The sequence below is a fragment of the Calypte anna genome, chromosome 7 (genome assembly GCF_003957555.1).
Source record: "Calypte anna isolate BGI_N300 chromosome 7, bCalAnn1_v1.p, whole genome shotgun sequence".
Lineage (NCBI taxonomy): Eukaryota > Metazoa > Chordata > Aves > Apodiformes > Trochilidae > Calypte > Calypte anna.
This window is the reverse complement of record NC_044253.1, coordinates 35,509,360-35,530,977: the sequence shown is the minus strand read 5'-3', so window position 1 is coordinate 35,530,977 and position 21,618 is coordinate 35,509,360. Positions and strand designations below refer to the sequence as shown.

General features: G+C 42.9%; 2 protein-coding genes across 2 annotated transcripts; one reads left to right on the top strand and one right to left on the bottom strand.

Annotated features, from left to right (window-relative positions):
• The first annotated feature begins 37 nt into the window (after positions 1-37).
• TYW5 (tRNA-yW synthesizing protein 5) lies at positions 38-8,529 on the top strand. The gene is made up of 8 exons (XM_030454057.1): positions 38-169; positions 1,675-1,829; positions 2,944-3,013; positions 3,953-3,997; positions 4,478-4,615; positions 6,311-6,398; positions 6,732-6,848; positions 8,151-8,529. Exons 1-8 carry the CDS (start codon positions 65-67, stop codon positions 8,405-8,407), a joined length of 975 nt encoding a protein of 324 aa, XP_030309917.1. The 5' UTR covers positions 38-64; the 3' UTR covers positions 8,408-8,529.
• A 3,164-nt stretch (positions 8,530-11,693) lies between these two features.
• On the bottom strand, positions 11,694-15,658 carry C7H2orf69 (chromosome 7 C2orf69 homolog). Its single transcript, XM_008495945.2, has 2 exons — positions 15,273-15,658; positions 11,694-14,635 (listed from the first exon to the last, which is right to left on the bottom strand). The coding sequence occupies exons 1-2, from the start codon at positions 15,597-15,599 to the stop codon at positions 13,799-13,801; spliced, it is 1,164 nt and encodes a 387-aa protein (XP_008494167.2). The 5' UTR covers positions 15,600-15,658; the 3' UTR covers positions 11,694-13,798.
• Between the last annotated feature and the right edge of the window lie 5,960 nt (positions 15,659-21,618).

The window sequence follows — 21,618 nt, the reverse complement described above, 5'->3', positions numbered from 1 at the left end:
AGAGCTGTTGTTCCCGGGGGGAGCAGCGGAAGGGACGCGCGGCAGCGGCGGGGCGGGAGAGGCGATGGAGCGGCGGGAGGTGCCGGCGGTACCGGTGGTATCGGTGGTACCGGTGGTGCGGCGGGCCGGGGTAGGACGGGAGGAGTTCCTGAGAGACATCTACCCCCAGGTAGGGCTCTGCTCCCCTCTCCTGGGCCTCCCGGGGCTGCAGTGCGGCGGCGGGCCCGGGGCTGCGGGCTGTGAGGGGATGGGAGGGCGCTGAGGGGCGAGGGAAGGCAGAGGGAGCCCTGTGGCACCTCCTCGCCTGGCAGAGCGGCCTCTGGGGGTTTGCCGTGAGGTGTGGTGAGTCCGGAGGTGACGCTGGCAGAGCTGTGACCTCAGGTGCTGGGGAGCTCTGGAGCTGAGCTCTCTCGGCTCTTTTGCCTTGGGATTGGTTAAAAAAAAGCGTGGTTGCTGGTTTTGTCGCTTGGTCATCACCGTTTCCTTCTTTAATCCAAGCAAAAATGTCTTTGTATTGGTTTCATAGAATCGTAGAATGCCGGGTTGGAATGGACTTCAAGGCTTATTTGGTCCAACCCTTCATCTGATTCCAACCTTGATTTGTGTGTGTGCTAGAACAAACTTGTTTCTTACAGGTCTTGAAAGGGAAAAAAATCACAGAATCTTTCAGGTTGGAAAAGACCCTTGGGATCACCAAGTCCAACCATCATCCCTACTCTCCCCTAAACCACATCCCCCAACACCCCAACATCTAAGTGACCCTCAAACACAGCCAGGGCTGGGGACTCCACCACTTCCCTGGGCAGCCTAGTCCAGTGTCTGGCCACTCTCTGTGAGATTTTTTTCCCTCCTGTTCAGTCTAAACCTGCCCTGGTGTAGTTTGAAGCCATTCCCTATTGTTCTGTCACTCATGACCTGTGAGAAGAGACCAGAACCAACCTCATCTGGTCCAACCCCTCAGCTTCTTCTTCCTCAAACTAAACAGTTCCAGCTCCTTCATTCTTTCTCCAGAAGATTTATTCCCCAGGCCCTTCCCCAGCTTGGTTTCCTCCTCTGCACTCACCCCAGCACCTCAGGATCTCTCTTACATTCAGGTGCCCAAAACTGGACACAGCACTCAAGGTGTGGCCTCAACAGTCCTGAGTACAGAGGGACCTTCCCAAAAAAAGACTTTAAAACCTTCTCAAAGGACTTTTCCAACCAGAACCATTCTGCATGATTCTCTTTGTGGCTGTCAGCTTCAAGGAGGCTTGAGATGAAAGAGTTTCTTTGGTGAGAACATCTCACACCACCAGACCTCACAGTCTGCTCCTCAGCTCTGTGATCTTTGGTGCTGCTGAGCCCTGCCCAGGATGCCCAGAGGTGTTCCCTAGGCTGCCTGTGGATTCCCCAGCACAAAGATCATGTTTGAGGTGTCTTGGTCTCTCAGGATTTTTCCCTGTCCTGCTGGGAAGTGGTAAATAGAGAAACAGTCCCATGATTTATTGCATTTTGTTTCAGTGTTCAGCATTCTGATTCACTTTGTTCACTTGTGAGCAGATCAGTTGCAATTTGGTGTTGCCAGTCCCAGCATTCTTTGCATTTACTTTGAAAAACTAACTTTATTTTTAATTTTTTCCACTGGATGCTACCAGTGCTCCAACACTGAGTTATTTTGCTGTTGTTTTCCCTCAGAGGAAGCCTGTGGTGCTGACAGGACTGGAGCTGGGCCCTTGCACCACCAAATGGACAGTGGATTACCTGAGCCAAGCTGAAGGATCCAAAGCAGTAAAGATTCATGTTTCTGGGGTGCCACAGATGGATTTCCTCAGTAAGAACTTTGTGTATAGGTACTTCATTCCAAAGGCTCTTGTGTTTTAGAGGTGCTTGTGACTTTCAGACATGCAGAGCAGCTGTGTGGAACCCAGGGTTAAAACATGAAGATACTTTGTGCAAACTTTAAATTCTGTATCCAAGTGCTGTCCTTGATTTCCCCCTCCTCTTTTCATTCCACAAATCTCTCAACACCCTGAACTGCAAGGGTGAAAAGAAGGGGCCAAACAGGGCCTTGGAAGTGATGGCATGAAGGAGTGTTGTGTTTTGGCAGAGCACTCTTGTTGGAAATGTGAGCCTGGTGCTTGCTGGTGTTATTAAAAAAAAAAAAGCAAACAAAAAATCTCCTTGATACTAAGTGGTATCTTATTCCACTAAGTGGCTCTTTCATTCCTGTTACATGGTGCTTTTTCAGTGTTACTCAGTAGTGGTGGTTTCTGGTGGTTTCTGGCTCTTGAGTGCTGGTGTGTGGCAGGCTTGCAGCCCCACTCTGCAGGGCTGGTACTGATCAAACCCAAACTCCTTTCAGAACTGCCCTCTGCAGCCCCCGTGATGCTCCAGCTACTGGGTACCACAGCTCTCACCACCTCCTTGACCTTCCTGTGGGCCACATAAACTCCTGATTCCCTTTGAAGTTCCTCTGGTGGGGCTGCCCAAACATTCCCTCATCTGATGTGGTGTTTTTCAAGGGTAAAATGCCTTAATTTCAGTTGTTTTTTTCCCTGAGTGGGGACAAGATGTGCTCAGCTTCTAAGGAGGCAGAGGCTGAAAGTCCAAGCAAGCTGCAAGTGGAGTGGAGCCTGTTGAGGGGAATAAACACCTTTATAATAGAATCATGCTCTGTTCTGCATGAGGAACTTCTGAATCTTTGAGGTGAGGGAATATTTAGGTGGCTTTACCCATCACCACATTTCATTTTCCCTGCTCTGTTTTGTTTCTTACTCTTAATACCCCTTACCCTGAGCTCACAGGCTTTCCCCTTTTTCCCTGGAAATTCAGGAAGCTTTGGCCCTTTCCATAGCCAGCCCTTCAGTCTAGAGATGGTCAAAGAGCTTCAGATTTTAAGCCTGGCATTTAGACCACGTGCTGCTACCTTGATTTGTTGTATAAATTTAAATATTTGTCTTTCAGAACTCTGCCTTTTGACGTGTTTGTCCGAAGAGCAGCTGAAGTCAAGCACAAGGAGTACTTTCTTTCTGAGGTAATTTCCTTAGCAACACTGTGCTTCTAGTGTTTTCCTTCTAATGTTTATTTTGCCAGCATATAGAGGGGAAAATGATGGTTTACAATTTGAAGGTCTCACTCCAGTAAAGCTCTTGGTCTTGGATTTACCTGTTCTGTGTGGCTCGGAACCAGGGGAAGAAATGTGGGGAAAAGATAATTTTTTCAGAAGTTGCTTTCTGTGTGTAGTAGTTAGCTCCAGTGGTCCTCTTTCTGTTAACAAAAGCTGCTCAGAGGAGAAACAATTCCAGCATAAAATTGACATATGAAACCTTTCTTTAGGATAGTAACTATTATTCAGGTATTCTGCAAGAAAGCATCATGAAGATATTTTAGAGTTTGGTTACACCCCTTAGCAAAATAGAGACAGAGCTTCATTGTAACACAATTTTTTGTGGCAAATGCCTGGCTGTCTTTGTGTCACAGTGTCCAAAGTAGGGATTTTTCAGGTAAATGATGGGAAAGCAAACAGTTTGGAATGCAGCCATGCTTTGGGCTGCAGAGAATGCTCCGAGTTTTGAAGCCAGCTGACATAGCTGCCTGCAGCAGTGTTCAGCAGAATTTAAACTGTAACCTGCATTTGTTGTTAATCTTGAGTAACAAAGTTGTTAATTTTGAGTAACAAAAACGCTAAAGTAGTTACCAAGTCTCTCCCTCCTTCCCTCTTCCACTCTCCCCAGTTAAAATTAACGTCGTGTTCCTGTTTCTTGAGGTGAACAGCAGGGAGCAGCAGAGCAAAGGCAGGAAAGCAAAGCAGCTCAGTTCCCAAATACCATTTATTTGTACTAAGGAAGCCCTGCATCAGATGAATGAGAAAATCTGGGCTTTTTGTTTAAATGTATTTGTAATTCGTTTAAAAATAAAGCCCAGACAAACACCAACAAATCAGCAGCTCTCTCCCTTTTTGTCTTGTTTTCAGGATGAGAAGTACTACCTGCGCTCCGTGGGGGAAGATGCCAGGAAGGTGAGTTACTCCAGGTGACAGGTCCCCTGGGCTCCAGCAGCAGGGTAGGAGTATTTTTAAAAGCCTGCTGGCTGTGTTGTACTGGCATAGAGCTTGTTTATGGTCACTTGGCCCATGAATCTGGCTGGATTTTGGTCTGAATATTTAAGCCTAAGTGTCTGAAGTACACTTGTGTTACACAAGAGCTCAGACGACCACTGAGGAGTGCATTCCTCACCTCCCATTCTTTAGCTTTTGTTGTAAACTAACATAAAGGGATTTCTGATGATCTCTTGCTTCTTCAGTGTGATTTCTAGTAGCCCTGATGTCTGCTAAGTCAGTGCTGTAAGAGTAACCACCAGAAATCATTGCAGCTTCAGCTGCTCGCCAGTGCTGAGCTTCTAGCCCCGTGCTTCATACAATGGTAAATGACAATGAAGTGGTCCCTTATTTCAGTCTGCATACGTGGTTCTCTGAGAGTGAAGTCCTTTTTCTTTTCAGGATATTGCAGATATCAGAAAGCAGTTTCCTGTTCTGGCAGAAGATGTTCAGATTCCAGAATACTTTGAGAAGGAACAGTTCTTCTCGAGTGTTTTCCGCATCAGCTCAGCTGGGTTGCAGCTGTGGACACATTATGATGTAGGTAATGCTTGTGCTGAGTAGAAAATGTTACAGGTAGCACAATGGAGCTGAGCTTTAAGCTGCACATTTCTGAAAAAGATTAAGGACAGACTTCATGTATTTTGAAATAGAGGAAAGAATCTGATTCAGTGGTCTGATGAATTTTAAATAGATGTCATCTGACTGGTTTCATGTCTAATTCCATGCTTGTGAGATTAAGATGATTTTTCCCTTTTTTTTTCTTTCTTTACTCTTGAGTTTCAGTTAAAAATCTGTCAGCATTTTCATCTTCAAGATTTCTTTCTTTTTTTTTTTTTTTCTCCTACTGGCCAAAATATTGGTAATTCTACAATGATTTGGGTGTTCTGTTGCTGCAGTGTGGTAGATTCCAAAGAAGATTGTCTTCTGACATTGTGCAGTGTAATTCTGAATGAATTTATTTATAAGAAAATCAGTTTTTTGCTTTATAATGAGGAAAAAGAATCCTTTATCAACAAAAAGTCAGCAAAATGAGTTAGAGGTAACACTGAAAAAGAAAAGGAATCCCAAATATATCTTGTATTATTATTATAATTATTATTGTACTGGTTTATACATCTAAAGTATGTTATGTCTTTGTGTTTTAAGACGCAAGAAGTTGATTCCTATTTAAGGAAATACACAAAGCTGTTGGAAAGCAATTTTCCCAAATATACTGTTTGTCAAGAATGTTCTGCTAAGGGGATAAAGTAACCCACATTCATGAGTGTGAATTCCATTAACTATATACTTCCTATGACTATAACTAACTATAACTTCCATTAACTATATATGGAAGCTAATTCTTAAAATATGAATCATAGAATGATAGAATTGGCTGGGTTGGAAGGGACCTCAGAGATCATCGAGTCCAACCCTTGAACCACCGTTGCGGTTGCTAGACCATGGCACTGAGTGCCACATCCAGGCTCTTTTGAAAGAGCTCCAGACACGGAGAATCCACTACTTCCCTGGGCAGCCCATTCCAATCTCTGATCACTCTCTCCATAAAGAAATTCTTTCTCATCTCCAACCTAAACCTCCCCCGGCACAACTTGAGACCCTGCCCTCTTGTCTTGCTGAGAGTTGCCTGGGAAAAGAGACCAACTCCCCCCTGGCTCCAACCTCCTTTCAGGGAGTTGTAGAGAGCAATGAGGTCTCCCCTGAGCCTCCTCTTCTTTAGGCTGAACAGCCCCAGCTCCCTCAGCCTCTCCTCATAGGGCCTGTGCTCGAGTCCCTTCACCAGCCTGGTTGCCCTCCTTTGGACCTGCTCCAGCACCTCAATCTCCTTCCTGAACTGGGGGGCCCAGAACTGGACACAGTACTCGAGGTGTGGCCTCACCAGGGCTGAGTACAGGGGCAGAATCACTTCCTTGGACCTGCTGGCCACGCTGTTCCAGATACAGGCCAGGATGCCATTGGCCTTCTTGGCCACCTGGGCACACTGCTGGCTCATGTTCAGCTTCCTGTCAATCCAGACTCCCAGCTCCCTTTCTGCCTGGCTGCTCTCCAGCCACTCTGTCCCCAGCCTGTAGCGCTGCATGGGGTTGTTGTGGCCAAAGTGCAGGACCCGGCAAAGTTTTTAGTAAGTTTTTAGTAATTCCTTCTTTTAAGCTAGTGATGTTTTAGATAGCCAGTTGCTGGCTGTGCATTCATTCTTTTTGACTGACATCTCTCTTCCTGTGCCTTTTCCAGGTAATGGATAACTTCTTAATCCAAGTAACAGGGAAAAAACGAGTTGTTTTGTATAGTCCTCGAGATGCACCCTATTTGTATTTATCAGGTATGCATGTCAGATTTTTTTAACTCAGAGTTTGGTGATCAGGGTTGCCTTTTCAGCTCACAAGTGTTGCACTGTCGAAAAAAAATCATTTACAGACAGCTTGATATTAAAAGAATAAGAAAAGAACCTTTATAAGGTTTTAAACCTAGACAAGAGGAGAATGTGTCTCTTCAGTAAGTAAGGAGTGCCCTCAGGGTTGCCTGCTTTTGGGAGAAGTTACAGAACAGTAAAGCGGTAGTAAAGCTGATTCAAGAACTGCCATTTCCATCAGTGTTACAGTGCTTTGCTGTTGTTTGTGAGAGCTGCAACATTTACTTTTGAAAACTTTCCTAGGGAGTAAATCCGAGGTGCTGGATGTGGATAACCCAGACCTAGAGAAATATCCCCTTTTTGGGAAAGCCAAACGCTACCAGTGCCTGCTGGAAGCAGGAGATGTGCTGTTTATTCCAGGTAAGTAACAAACAGTTGCTTACTGAACACTTTTGTTTGCAATTCCTCATTTCTAGGGATGGTAAGAAGTTACTAAAGCATTTTTCTGTGTTATAAGCAGGAGCATCTAGAGCCACTGACAAAACTTGTCCACTTCTTCCAACTCCAGAGTGCCATCCCTAATGACAGGGATTGTATCTGCCTATAAACCTTAGCTGCCCTCAGGACTGCACTCTGTGCTTCTGAATTTGGGTCCTAATAGCTGAGCACTATCAAACCAGTCTGTGAAATCTGAAATTCTTTCAGTCACCTGATTTTTCTGGTGACAGAATTTGAGTGAAATACCATTTCTGTTCTTCTGTGGCTCTGGCACTTAAGAATTGTGAGGGACGGGATGGATGAGGCTTATGGATGGTGGTCATCACCTTTAGGAAATGGAAAAACAAGTCCTGATCCTTCTTCTGCACTGGCAGAAAATATGAAGGTACTTCCTGGGTTGAGATGACAATTCTGGTTATAAGGGAAAGTTATTTGAATTACTCCTATTGAACCATTAATGGTGGTTATTAATTTTGAATTTTAACTCATTGTGAGCTTGTGGCAGGTATAGTTTTGGTTGCTTTTCATGTTATCTGTGAAATATAAACAGGCAGTAAAGAAGCAAGCAGGAGGGGTTTAGAAAGATTTAAAGTAGATTCTTATCTTTGGACTCAACACTGGGAACTTAGGGTTTGTGTTTCTTTCTAAAGAAACTCTTGGTTACAGACAGTGAAAGGTAAATCACACTGCTGTTCAAGTCAGCACACAGAAAATATTTATATAAATATAAAATATATATATAAAAAATATTTAATTTTTAAAATATACTCAATGAGGCAAAAATGGCTTTGCTTCCTTACCACAGTCACAGAGGTTCAATTGCCAAGCCCTGTGTGAAAAACTGAGCCACTGGCAGGGCTCACCAAAGCTTGGACAATGTGTACAAGGTTAGGGACTAAATCTATGAAAACAGAGTAAAGATGAGCAGGGAAGATACCTAATTTTCATCTTACATGTGCTTATCCTTTGCTTCCATTTGGCTGTCTTTATACTTCAGCAATTGTTACTTTGCTGTGAAGTCATGGATTGACACAGATGTCATGAAGAACGTCCTAAATTTGGTACAACACAACATATTCAGGCATGAATATCTATAAATAAGCAAAAAAATGCAGTAGTTGAGGCTTTTCCTCAACTAGATTTTGTTTGGGTGATTCTGAGACTCCTTACAAGGCCCGTGGAAGTTTCAGATAATGTTAATTTTAGACATTCCTCTTTCTACAGCTTTGTGGTTCCACAATGTCATTTCTGAGGAATTTGGAGTGGCACTGAATGTCTTTTGGAAGCACCTTCCTGCTGAGTCCTACGATAAGAGTGATACTTATGGAAATAAAGACCCCACAGCAGCCTCTAGGGCTATACAGATCCTGGACAGGGCTTTGAAAACACTTGAAGAACTTCCTGAGGAATACAGGGACTTCTATGCCCGGAGAATGGTGTTACGGATCCAAGAAAAAGCCTATAGGGATGATTATGGATAAAATAATACATTGTAGGGCAGCAAGCTCCTGTGGCAGTAGAGAGTTGTATGTTAGGATTGGAAACTGTCCATGTGTATATATACACTGTGTAAGAATAATAAAAACTAAGTTGATAAACCTTGTTATAGATGAACGTTTACCTTGTAGGTTATTTATTTTTCCTGCTTTTTTTTTTCCTTCACATGCACAATCCTCTAGATCTGGAAATGGTCTCTCTTCTGCAGCAAGGCATACATTTGCAGTGCCTGCCCTTAAAACTCTGCTTTTTTGGAGTGTTTTCCTTAAATTTTTCTGAACAAAAGTTTTGGTATCTGGGCTGGGCTGACAGCAGGTGTGCTTACAATTAATTGCACATCTTCCTGACTGCCACCTCGTTTTAGGAGGAAAGACATGGTGGTTTCTGGGGCAAGCTGGTGGTGGATCTAAAGGTCATTTTGAGCAACTTTATTGAGTGTGGGGAGTTTCTGCTCCCTCTTGTGGTGAAAATGAGGGCGAGCAGCGGAAAAAAAAAACCCAAGGCTAATGGTACCAGGTTAAGCTCAGCATTGCTCAGCAGCACCTTGGCTGCAAGGTGAATGATTTAGCCCTTTCCTAGCTGAACAAAGCTCTGTGCAGGACAGCTTTGTGCTGTTTGTGCAGCTCTGAAACACCTCCAGCTCCTGCCTGCAAACCTATCCAGCTCCAGCCCCAGAAGCTGACATTTATTGTTCCAGAGTAAATGTAGAACCTGTCGGTGTTTGAGAGGTGTTGTGCCTGTTGTGAAGGGGTTGTAGATGGTTACCTGTCAGCAGATTTTGGTGGTGCCCACAGGCTTGTGGAATCAGATGGGCATTTCACAGCAAAGGTAACTTCTCCTCCTCCCTTTGAAATCCCTTTTATGGTGTAACTTGTGCTGTTTGGGGAAGGCAGCATGGATCTGACATTTGGGTCAGGCTGTTGCTCCCAGCAGTGTTTTTTGGGAACTGTAATTTCCCAAAAGCTTTCAGGCTAAATAGATACCCAGTGTTAATGAAGTGCTGGGAGCTTTCTCCAGAGGAGCAGTGTGCAGATTATTCTTCTAAAGCTTTTTGGCAGCTCAACAGAGTGAAAATGGTCTGCAAGCATGTGAGTGGGCACCCAGCCACCTTAATGAATAGGCATGAATGGAGCCAGCCAAGCAGTTCTGATGGGCATCATTGTGTGTTCTGAGGGCAGAATTTAAATTTGGGATCACAAAGAGGTCTCCCAAATTTTTTTTTCTGTTGGAAAATGAACAAGGTTGCATACTGCTGAGGCAGAACCTCTGTGTCTGTTAGGCTGGGGAAGCCTCTTGACTTTGTTGGGCTGGTGATGTCAACATCACCTGAATTGTTGTGCAGAGGTGCACAGAGCTTTATTCTTCATGTGCTGGCACCAAATGCAGAGGCTCAGACAGCCTGCAGGGCTGGGCAAAGCTCTGCCCCAGCATTGTGCCTGCACCAAATTAAAAAACATATTAGTATGTATTTCCCCTTTGTTCTACCAAATGCTTTTCTGGTCCTCTCCTTTTTCCTTTCCTTTTTCCTTTCCATTCTCCTTTCCTTTTTCCTTTTTCCTTTCCTTTCCTTTCTCCTTTCCTATCTCCTTTCCTATCTCCTTTCCCTTCTCCTTTCCCTTCTCCTTTCCCTTCTCCTTTCCCTTCTCCTTTCCCTTCTCCTTTCCTTCCCTCTCTCCTTCCCTCTCTCCTTCCCTCTCTCCTTCCCTCTCTCCTTCTCTCTCTCCTTCCCTCTCTCCTTCCCTGTCATTTGCTTAAGCAGAATTTGGCACTCTTCAGGTCACTTGGACTCATGTAATGAAGCCCTAACGACAGGGAAAGCCAACAAAGCCATCCCTGCTTTAGAACCCCCATGACAAAACATTCACAACTGCCTGGATCAGTTTATGATTCCCACAGTGATACAGAACAGGGCAAGTGATGTGGTGGGTTTTTTTTGAAGAATCATGCTGTTAATATTGATAGAATCAATCTGGTCAGGAACAGGAGGTCTGGCCCGGGGAGAAGCCAGGCCTGTCCCTGCCATGGAGGTGTTCCATGATCCTGGACTACATGCTGAATGACTTCATATTTTACTCATCATAGGTGACAATGTCTTGCTGCAAATAGCTCAAAAAGAACCTGCTGGAAAAAGGAGAGGGCATCATCACACACAACCACTTTTATCTCTGAAGAGCCAGTTGTCACATCCTAATTCCTGAACTGACTTTGCAGTTTTATTTAAAACTTGGATCCTTGAATATTTAATTATTTAAACTTTATTTAACTTAATTATTTAATTATTATGGATCCTTAATTATCAGTTCAAAATCTGATACTGATTTACACAGTAGTATTTAGAGGGAAGCAATTAAATGAGTCCCAGATAGGAAGGTTACCAAAGTTTGTAGTGGTATTTAAGATGCACACAAAAGAAAATTGTGTAAGTTATACACAATCTGGGCAATTTCACAGAATCAAGATGGTTTAAAGTAAAGTAAAAGTTCTGAGAAAGAACCTGCTGGAAAAAGGAGAGGGCATCGTCACACAAAATCACTTTTATCTCGGAATATCCAGTTGTCACATCCTAATTCCTGAACTGACTTTGCAGTTTTTTTTTAAAACCTGGATCCTTAATTATCAGTTCAAAATCTGATACTGATTTACACAGAGGCATTTAGAGGGAAGCAATTAAATTAGTCCCAGATAGGAAGGTTACCAAAGTTTGTAGTGGTATTTAAGATGCACACAAAAGAAAATTGTGTAAGTTATACACAATCTGGGCAATTTCACAGAATCAAGATGGTTTAAAGTAAATGAACAGGGACAGATTAAAACATTTCAGCATTTCTCACGATCTGATGAGTTTCTTGTCTATTGCACAAGAAATAATCATGTAATATAAAGAATTCCAGCTATTCCATACCAGGTTGTACTACTGCCTGCAAGCTGGTTTAGAATGACAGACTGCACAAATACAAAGCCTGTCTTGAAGAAAAGTTACCAATTAAATCTAATTTGTTTTTTTCCAACCTAGGTCTCCACAAACACCTGATAAAGCTTAATCCACAAAATGTAACCGTGCATTCCTCACTTGATGTTTTTATATTCACATCAAAGTGGTTTCACCCATGAGAAACACTTTACTTTCCCCATTGTTTGCAAGATTTATTTTTAGCATGCATTGTAGTGAATGAGAGAGGCACATTCCAACAGGGCACTGCAGCTGTTCAGAGACTGGAAAACAACCCCTTTTCCCTCCACAGCATGAAGTCTCACATCAAGATTAGTTTTACAACAAAGTGTTTATTCTTCCAATTAATACAGTAACACTCAAACCTATTTTATTTAACAGTTACTGTAAGCAGCCTCTATCAAAGAGGTTGGTACTATTTTCCTAGGACAGCCATCCAGAAACTTCTGAACACAATGTCAATATTTTAATAGCTGCTTCCAAAAGCTTCCAACAACCTAGTCCTGCTCTTTTGGCTGGCACAGAATTGTAGAGAAACTGATCTGTGATCTGCACTGTTACTGGACAGGGCAAGTTTTAGCATACTCAGGTTAGCCTGGTCCCTCTGAGAGGGAAATGAGAAGCAGCAACATCAGTGGGGTGTTTGGGGTGTGTATGTGTTGTTGATTATTTTTTTTAATTTTATTTTATGAGTTATTATGATGACCTACTCATAAAATACATTCTTTATGAAATGCTGTAGGCTATTAAAACCACTGTGTTAGGTGACCCATACTTGCTTTAAAAAAAAAAAGTCCTCCCATATGGTAGAAGTGTTATCAAAAGGACCAAAAAATGTAAATAGTTTTCCTTGAAACACATGAACAAGTTGTTACCAGCCCATTAAGAAGGTCATCAATACACAGGGTTGAACAGTCTCCAAGAGTTTTAGGAAAAAAGCCAGAGTGGAACTAGATTTCAGATTAGTTTATAAAAAATTAGAACTATTTTGCATGTTGCACTTTTCTCCATCCACTAAGTTAGATTATTACCCTCTCTGATCAGCTAGGTGCATTAGTCTAATTACCACGGGCAAGAGAATTAATGATCACTTTGTAAAGTGCCCACTGTGTGAATAACCCTACTGCCCTCAATATTTTGAGTATTTACTGTCTCCAGTGAACCTTGTAAGTTTTAATGATGCCAAGAGAAGGATAACCCAGGACTTTCCTTCCATAGTATATCAGTCACAAGAAGGGATGAGGGAAGATGTTGTTAAGCCATCAAACATAAGAAGGAAGTTGTATAATATACCTTTTTTCAGAACTGAGCCACATTTTTTTGTATAATCTTCACAGTATTTTGCTAACTTGCTTTTGTATTCCTGTACTTCCAGGAAATCCAAAACTGTATTAAGCAACTGGTTCACTGTTAATAGCTGCAGCTGTCTTTAAGAGTGATTCTAAGATTTATCTGTAGATAAATGGAGAAAGTTACAACAGCAGAAATGTTCCACTAATACCCTCTCATTTGTCTACCTTGCTATCTTCTTTCTGAAGAAGAAAATAATTTATGTAATGTGTAATACATGAGTCAATGTAGATCAACATCAATGCTGCAATTATCAACAGCCCTAGGCAGGGAGAAAGAAACCTGTAAATCTGAAAATACAGCTCTTCCTCAGAGAAGTCAGTCAAAGCCATGTTGGCACAGCAACAAGCTACCATTCTGTGTCATTTAACATAGTTATGTCACAATTTTCAAGGCCCCAGGTGAAATGGCTGTTCACTAGCAGACAGAACACAACAAATGAAACTTCTCTGCCCACAGAAAAGGCAAGATGCACAAAAGGAAACAAAACCCATTGGCACTGTTACTGCAAAGGTAAATATTTGTGGCTTTGTTTCAATACAAGAAATGCTACGGAACTGGAACATCTAGTTAACTCATCAACACAGTTTTCACCAAAATGTACAGCTAAGATTGTTCTACCTATTTCCTCAAGCCAAAAAACTAACTGTTATGGACAAAGATCAAAAATGTTAGCCCTAGAAGCTGCTAAACAGAAGTATCCAGACATCTGAAAGTGTTGAGTACTTTTAACTCCTGTTAAAGACAGTATGTGACACTGGACATCCAGGGTTAAAAATTCTGCTCACAGTTTGAAAATAAAGGTTCACATTTAAGGAAAAAGACATTTATAGGAGAGCTCTTCACAACATTTTTTTCCAGGAATCAAATGACAAACATCTCTTGTAGGTACAGAGTCTCAATCCTCCTCTTTAGCTACTGAAATGCATACACAGTATCTACAGCAACAGAGAACTGGTTTAGTACTCTGAATCTTCAGAGAGCATCTGCTCCAATCTGTAAATCTAGATGACAACATTTATAGTGTCAAAAGTGCTTTTTTACAATTAATGTACAATTCAAGACACATACAGTCTCAAAACACTTCATGAACTCTGAAATGGTTATCTAAGGAGGGAACGTCGTCAGCAAAATGGAGCCGATCAGTTATTTCCACACCAAGCTCTTCAAGTATCTGTACAAATTTCTCATGTTGTCTCCCAATCCATGACCTCATGGTGTCAAACACTTGGTATGGTGTAACATGAGCATGAACTTCAATCCCTGTCTGGGCGAGCTCTTTCAGCACTTCAGGGCAAGTGACCCAAGTATTGTTTCTTCCCGAGTGACCACCATCCAGCCAGTAAATGGCTTTGATGCTTTTCAAGAAGGAGTCTGTGTCCTTGTCTTTTCGAGCTTCCTTCAGTTCATAAAGCAGCTGGTTCAAAACCACACAGCCTTTACTGAAGCCAATCAAGGTAAAGGACACTGCACCTACAGCAGAGGGTATAACAAAGTTCATGGAAATATTAGAGCATTCACAATCCCTCTCTCTTTCTGTGGCCAAGCAGTCACTTGCTGTAGGAACAGGCTGTGGCTGGGCTTTACAAGCAGCTGTTTCTGCATCCTTGCTGACAGCCTGCACACTTTTCTGGGACAGCAGAATGTTCTGAGAGAGCCTGAATGCATTAACGAGCAATGCATGGAGATGCTTGAAAGCTCCAAAGTCAGTGCTGTGCTCGGGTGCTCCAAACATGTTGCTCGCCACAAAGTTATCGTAACAACTGAATTTGTGCAGGTGCATCCGAGAGGACTTCACAACCCAAACAAAACTATTAGGGAACCGGCGAGCAAGTATGGCAGCAACGTTCTCAAAACTCCACTGCTTCCACTGGCAGTTTTCTGGGTGGCGAGACATGGTGTCGTGGTAGTTCTGGAAATTAAAAAGAAAAAAAAAAAGATACATAACTACATTGTGAAAATACTTCAGCTCTGTCTAGTGCACTTACAATTGTAAGAAAAGACCATAAAGAGGAACTGGCTTGCTAGGCTTCCAGAACAAGAAACACATTAAGGAATTTAACATTTTTGTATTTACCAAATCAACTTTCAGAATTTTACCATGCCTTTTTAATACCTCGAGAATTAATACAGCATAAAACAAGCATGTGGAAGCATTCACAACTTTCGTTGACTTCACTCCCAGAGAAGACCAAAGTACTCTTCAGCACAGCACGACACATAGAGTTTTACAGTACCATCTCTAACTGCAGAAATACTTATTTATTACAAACAACAGACTTAAAACTTGGCAATCCACCTCAGGATGTCATCGACTTCTCTCGGCGGAGACTCCTCCGATACCAACTCAGCCTGGGGCAGTTCTATGGAACGAGATCCCCCCCACACCCGTCCCCTTACACTGCTCTTCCCACCGCGGTTTTCCAGACCGGTCCTTTCCCTCTCCCAGGCACGGGGATTGCAGGAGATGCTCCCCCGGGTGCGGGGAGGCTTGCAGCCCCGACCCTCCGCTTCGGGATCCCCGCTCCCCTCAATCTCCCAGGCCGTACCTGCACATCTCCGGGGAAGTAAACGACGTGATGCTGCGGCGGGGCCGGGCCGCGGAGGGCCGGCGGCAGCAGCACCAGCATCTCGTTAGCCCGCTCCGGTTCCTCACCCGGCACCTCCGGCAGACGCAGCCAGGGCGGGCTCAGCCGCGCTGAGGAGAAGCCCGCGCCCCCCTCACCGCCCCAACCGCCGCCGCGACCTCCCGCAGGCCCCGCCGCACAGGCGGCCGGCGTCCCGCAGAGGCTCATGCTCCTGCCCAGGCAGAGAGCGGCGGGGCCGACGAGACCCCGGAACAGGGAGGCGGCGGAGGGCGGGCAGCACCTGCTCATGGAACCGCCGGACCCGAACCCCCGGCACCGCCACCACCGCCGCCTCAGCCCGGCCGCGAAACTGCACTGCGCCTGCGCGCCGCCCGCCTGAGGCGAGCCGCCTGCCGCCGTGACGTCACGGGAGCCTGGAAAGGGCGGGCGGCGGGAAGCGCGAGCTGCTGGGCGACCGTTAGGCGCGAGGCGAGGCAGCTCCTGTCAGAGCGCTGCCTCAGGGAGGAGGCGAACGGCGCCTTCCCCTCCGCCCTTCTCCCACCTCCGCCCTTCTCCCACCTCCGCCCTTCTCCCACCTCCGCCCTTCTCCCACCTCCGCCCTTTCCTCTCAGCCTTCCCACCAGCTTACCTGAATCTGGGTTCGGGTGACGGCACTCTGCCGGGTAGGCTGGGGTGCTGGTTTGTTCCCGGGTGCTTCCAGGCTCCTCTTTTCTCGAGCTGTGTGGGCACACTAGGTGAGCCTCCCCCTGGCCTCCCCCTGGCCTCCCCCTGGCCTCCCCCTGGCCTCCCCCTGGCCTCCCCCTGGCCTCCCCCTGGCCTCCCCCTGGCCCCTTGCTAAAGCAGAGTTAAGATGGCGGTCACCAGATGGTGGTGTGTTTGTACTGCCTTAGCTCGAAAATAACCCAAATCCTGAGGTGAGGTAGGCCAGCAGGTAGCTCCAAATTCAATAGTATGGCTTTAGAAGGTCTCCTGCAGTGCAGCAAAGCCCCAGAGAGTGCTTCACAAAGATAAATTAATTTCAAGAAGAAGAGGTATGTGGATATAGTTATTTCCTAAAGGTGTTGGTTGTATTAAAAAACAAAACAAAAAAAAAAGCAGTGCGGATATACTTGTTTAACTGTGGTTATATTATTGACTGCATTAAAAGAAAAGTTTTCATGTGTACCATTGTGAGAAACTGCTTTTTACATGGCAAACAAGGCAAGGAAATTGAGCCTTTCATTTATTCCCTGATTTGTCTAGAATATTCCTATTTTTCCTGTTCATCTATTATATTTTCATGGTCTTTTAAAATGCTGTGTGCAACCCTGGGAAGCTATCAGACACCAAGTCTGACTTGGTGTCAATTTTGCTGGAAAGTGGAGTTCATTGAACTGTGATTGCATAATAAAGTAACTTTTGCATTAAATTGATCACTGCTTACCTTCTAGTCAGAAAAGTTAACAAATGAAAAGGAAGTACGGTGCTATTGTTAGGTGTCAATGTAGCAAGGTAGTAATAGGCAAGGTATTTTAAAATGGCTTATTTTCAAAGTATAAACTCTGGCCTGTATGTTTTTGTGTAACTCACTCATAGACATTCAGTTTGAGCAAGATTTTCACAGTTTGCTCAGCACACTTGCCCCTTTTAGGGTGGATGTCTTTGGGCTCATGCTTTAGCAAGCTCAGCAGTTTTTACTTCTGATGCTCATTCAAAGGCTCCTTCACAAATCAGCCCATATGCAAGCAGTATTTGTAGTTCACATACAAGCTCAGGAGGACATTGCATTGTGATGCATACTTCGAGATTGCTTATTATGTGACTGTTTTTCTTGACTTGCAAAATTTGGAACAAGGTTGTTGTGTGGTCCTCGATGAAGAGAGTAACACATTCTGAAATAATTTTTTTCACTCTATGAGCTTCTAGTGATAGGGAGATTTAATAAAATTTATGGTGAGTTTTGTGTCTTATAGGTGTTGTTTATTTTTAGTTGCTTATGGTTTTGACTTCGCTATTTCTTGTATGAAAATTATCTCCAATATGGTTACAGCTTTTTTTTCTCAAAGCCTGAAAGAAAAAGAAACCAAACAACTTTTTGCTCACCAGAAGATGGTGCTATGCAGTGTGGCTTGGAAAATCTGTGTCAGAACAGGCATCTGATTATAATAGCTTTCATGTCTATGCTGTCACCGGACCCCACTGAGAAGACTCTGACTTTGTTATCTTTGCTCCTAATCAGATGTTCATATGCTTTGGTAGTATCTCTCTGAACTTTCTCTAGGTTAATCAGTCCCAGCTTTCAATCTCTCTGTGTATAACAGATGTTCCTGTCTCTTAGTCACACTGGCAGCTTTTTGTTGGACTTGCTGCAGTATGTCCAGGTCCCATGCAGTGGGAAATGCAGAGCTGGGCACAACTCTGCAGGACTGTTGATGCCACATCTGAGTAGAGGGGAAGTATCTCTTCCCTTGACCTGCGTTCTCATGAAATTTCAGGCTACGTTTGAAAAAAAGATAAAAAGTGATGCCTGAATTATCTTATAAATTGGTAGTTAGATTTTCTGAAACCATTTAATTGAGCTACTTAACATAGCAACTGTATGGATTAGAAATTAAAATATAAAGATCCAAATCTGTCACATACTCAAAAGAGATACTTACCTTGACTATCTGAAGGAGCAATAATAAAGTTAGATAATAATGACATGAAGTAAATGCTTGCAATGTGGGACCCTAGTTCACCTTTGATTCTGCACAGCTTGTGGTGTGGCATTACCTGCTGGCAAGTAGGACTGTGCTGAAGTAAGTGGGGCTCTGTATGGAAGGAAGATTTATTTAGGGAAATAAAAAAAAGGGTAAAAGTTCCTAAAGTCTTGAGGCACCTGCATTTGTTGAGAATAAAACTCACTGTGCCGTGGCCACCTAAAAATATTCAGGTATTCACTCTGGAATCTCCTCAAGCAAATCTTCATTCTCCTTCTGGTTTGAGTTTTTGGGGCATAGTTGTTGAGTGTGGGGGGCTTTTGTGTGGTTTGTTTTTCTGTGAGCATGCCTTAAGGCTTAAAATCTTAGTGGAAACTTGAGCAGTACCTCAGCTAATGAAGCAAAATTATTAAGGAAAAAACCATCTACCTCATTCCATATAACCACTTACTTCAGTTCATGCAGGCAGATATTCTTAAGCCAATTTTTAGCAGTTCTGGTCCATGCTGACACTAAAACTTTTAATTAGAAGAGTTAATGAGACCTTGTCACTTCTGTTTCCTATTAGATATTGTGCTAAGGAAATAGTAGGTAAGATTGGTGAAACGTATAAGCATAAGAAAAAACACAAGTGGTTTGCTTTTCTCATATGAAGCAGATTTTTTTGAATTGCCCACAAAATTATAGAAACAATATAATGCTTGTGCTCTGAAAATCTCATTATTTGGATTGTTAAGGTTTTGCTTACATGGGTGGAGATCTCTTATCAGTAATGATATCTGATGAAATAGTAAAGATTGAAGAGAAATGGCTAAGAGAATGAATTACTAACATGAAGTTTTAATGATTTTTAAGAAAGCTGAGAAATTATCACCAGTATGGGGAAAAAAAAAAAAGTCTATGCTTTTATCCTCTTGCTGACTATATGTCCTCTGGTTTCTCCAGATGAGAGATTAGCTGGTCCAGAAGGGCTTGCAGCCTTTATAAAGATTCTAGTGAAAGTTATTTATGGTAGCTAAAGGGGATGCTGGTACTTCTGCCCAGAAATCCTTAAGCAGTGTGTTCATGATATAGCTATTAACAAAAAATGGAAGCTAATATGCAGGATGTTATACAGGATGTCATCCCAAATGCTACATGGGAGAGCATGAAAATAAGTTCAGATTTTGCACAGAATTCAGATAGACACAATTACTAAAATAATGAAGCAGATGCTCCTCTGGGTGTAAGAAATAATGGTAAAGATAACATTTTATTCTCAGTTGAAATAGAAAGCACCAACCTGTTCCTGCTTTCAACAAGATACAAGAAATCTTCCATGGCATACTATAAATTTGAATGATCGAGTGGTTGGTCTGAGTTGGCTTCTAATCTTTGTCATGTGGCTGTTGTAATATGTAAGCATATTCAATAAATTTGAATGAACCAGTCCTTAAAAATATGAAATATAGGTGTGAAACGCTACGTTGTGAGGAGCTTTTGTCAGCTTTTTGTTGGTCCTGTCCTCTGGTTCCTCATTCCTCCATTCTTCTCTTTTCTTACTGTACAAGCTTTAGCTGGCTATGCTCTCTATCCCTGTAGAAGGTCAGACCTTTTTATGTCTTATTACCACATCTGAGGGTGTTTCCCTGCAGCAGCCCTCCCTGTTTTTGTGTACTGAACCAGTCATGAGCCAGCCATTGGGTTGTTAGTTCATACTGCATTGTGCAGTTCCTGCTTGCCTTTGTTGCCTGCTATAGGTTGGACAGGGTGGTAAATTACAGTGTTTCCTCATGACTCTGCAGAAGTCTACCCTTACAACTTGGGTTGTTTGGCAGGAGGAACATGTATCATGGCTGGTTAGCAGTGATGAAAGATAGGCATATCAAAATTCCTCAGGAGAGATCTAATGGCTTTGTCACCACTTCAGTCTCTTGGAACTCCCATACAGACCTTTGTGGCTGCCTGCAGAGTGGTTAATTAGTTTCATCTATCAGAGACAACTAGATCTGCAGTTTAAGTAGAAAGGGCACTGCTTTAAAAGTGATCGATATTACAAGGTACTTTTTTTGGAATTGGCTATGATTCATTGCCCCTGTAGCTCGTTTACTAATCCTGTGCTTTCATTCAGAGTGTATACAGACAGCACAGAATATAGTGTAGTTCTGGCTGTATGTATTTTCTCAAACTGAGAGACTATATTGTCTTTTTTTTGTAACATTTTTTGTCTGCATATGCATCCAAATTGCTAGTTTGCATTTTGGCAGAGGGTAGGAATAGATGTGAAAACACCTGTTAAGTACTGATAGGAAACTGATTTGCAGTTGATATGCAGCTGTGTTGAGGCAATGCGCCAGGCCTCATTCCTTTAGGTATAGGAACACTTCAGGAGTGAGTTACCTAGCTCTGTGATGAAGTGTGCACAAATTACCAGCAGCTTTACAGTGATGAATGGCTAGGGCTTGACTTGTAGTTTTATTAGCTTATTAGTGGCAACAGTTCAAATGAAATTACAGCTATTATGTCCTATTATAAGTACTAAACAATTTACTGCTGCTGGAATTCCTACTGACAGCTCTGCCTGCCAGCATCCATCTTTTGTGTGTGCATGGATATTCAGGAGAGCATAGGCGAGAATAAATTAGTTTCTTGGCAATTTACTGAGTTGTATGAAAGTGAGTATAAAAGCTTTTCAGCACAAAAAATAAATCCATGTACTTTTTCTGTCAGCTGGGTGGAGAAGCTACTAAAATAACAGGATATGTGATCTCATTTCTGCTTTTTCATAGCTGAAAAAATTATTGTGGATAAAGAATTAATTGCTACTACTGTTTAAAACACCTTTTCTCCTTGTGCTGGGTTTTTTTGTGGAAATTGGTTTTGTTTACTCATGCAGTCAGTCGGTCTGTCGATCCTTTCCAATGTCCCTACTGGCCACTTGAAATGCAGAGTAGGAGTTGCAGAGCAAATATTCTGGGAGTATTGGGCAAACTGCTGAATGAATAGATGAGGATGACTCAAGTGCCTGCTGAAGGAAAACGGGAAAATTCAGCCTTTGTTTGAAAGGCTTTGTTTGTAGCATGTTTGAAAGCAGCAGGCTGAAAATCCAATGTGTGTTGGCTGGAGCCATCATGTGCTGTTTTGGTCCTAGTGTGGTTTGCAGAGGACATGATGGGTAGGATGGGCTGGAACTACTTTAATAGAAACGTTAAGAATCAAGGACATGAGTCCATAAAAATGTTTTGGTAGTTCTGCTGGAACACATAGTTAAATAACAAGCAAAGTTTCTGTGCTTTTCAGTTTAAGTATACAAGAAAAATTTGTGGCTTAAGGAAGATCTACACTGTCTGGTATGAATGAATATAAATTATGAAATCGATTTGGGATTTAAAAGAACACACAGTGGCCCAGGAAGTGGAATAGAAGGGGATTTTCTTGCCTAAAAAAATGGCCCAAAGCACAGCCCCCTAACTGTTTCTGCAGTCTGAGGTTTGCCTGGCAGCGAAACTATGAAATTTTGGCTTGTGCATACTTGTATCTCAATTTCCCTTCTCTCATGCTTTTCCTTAGAATATTCTGGCTTTGTGGATGGGTACTGCAATGTATTCAACTAGACTAACTTCTGCCATCCCATTTATTAACTTTGA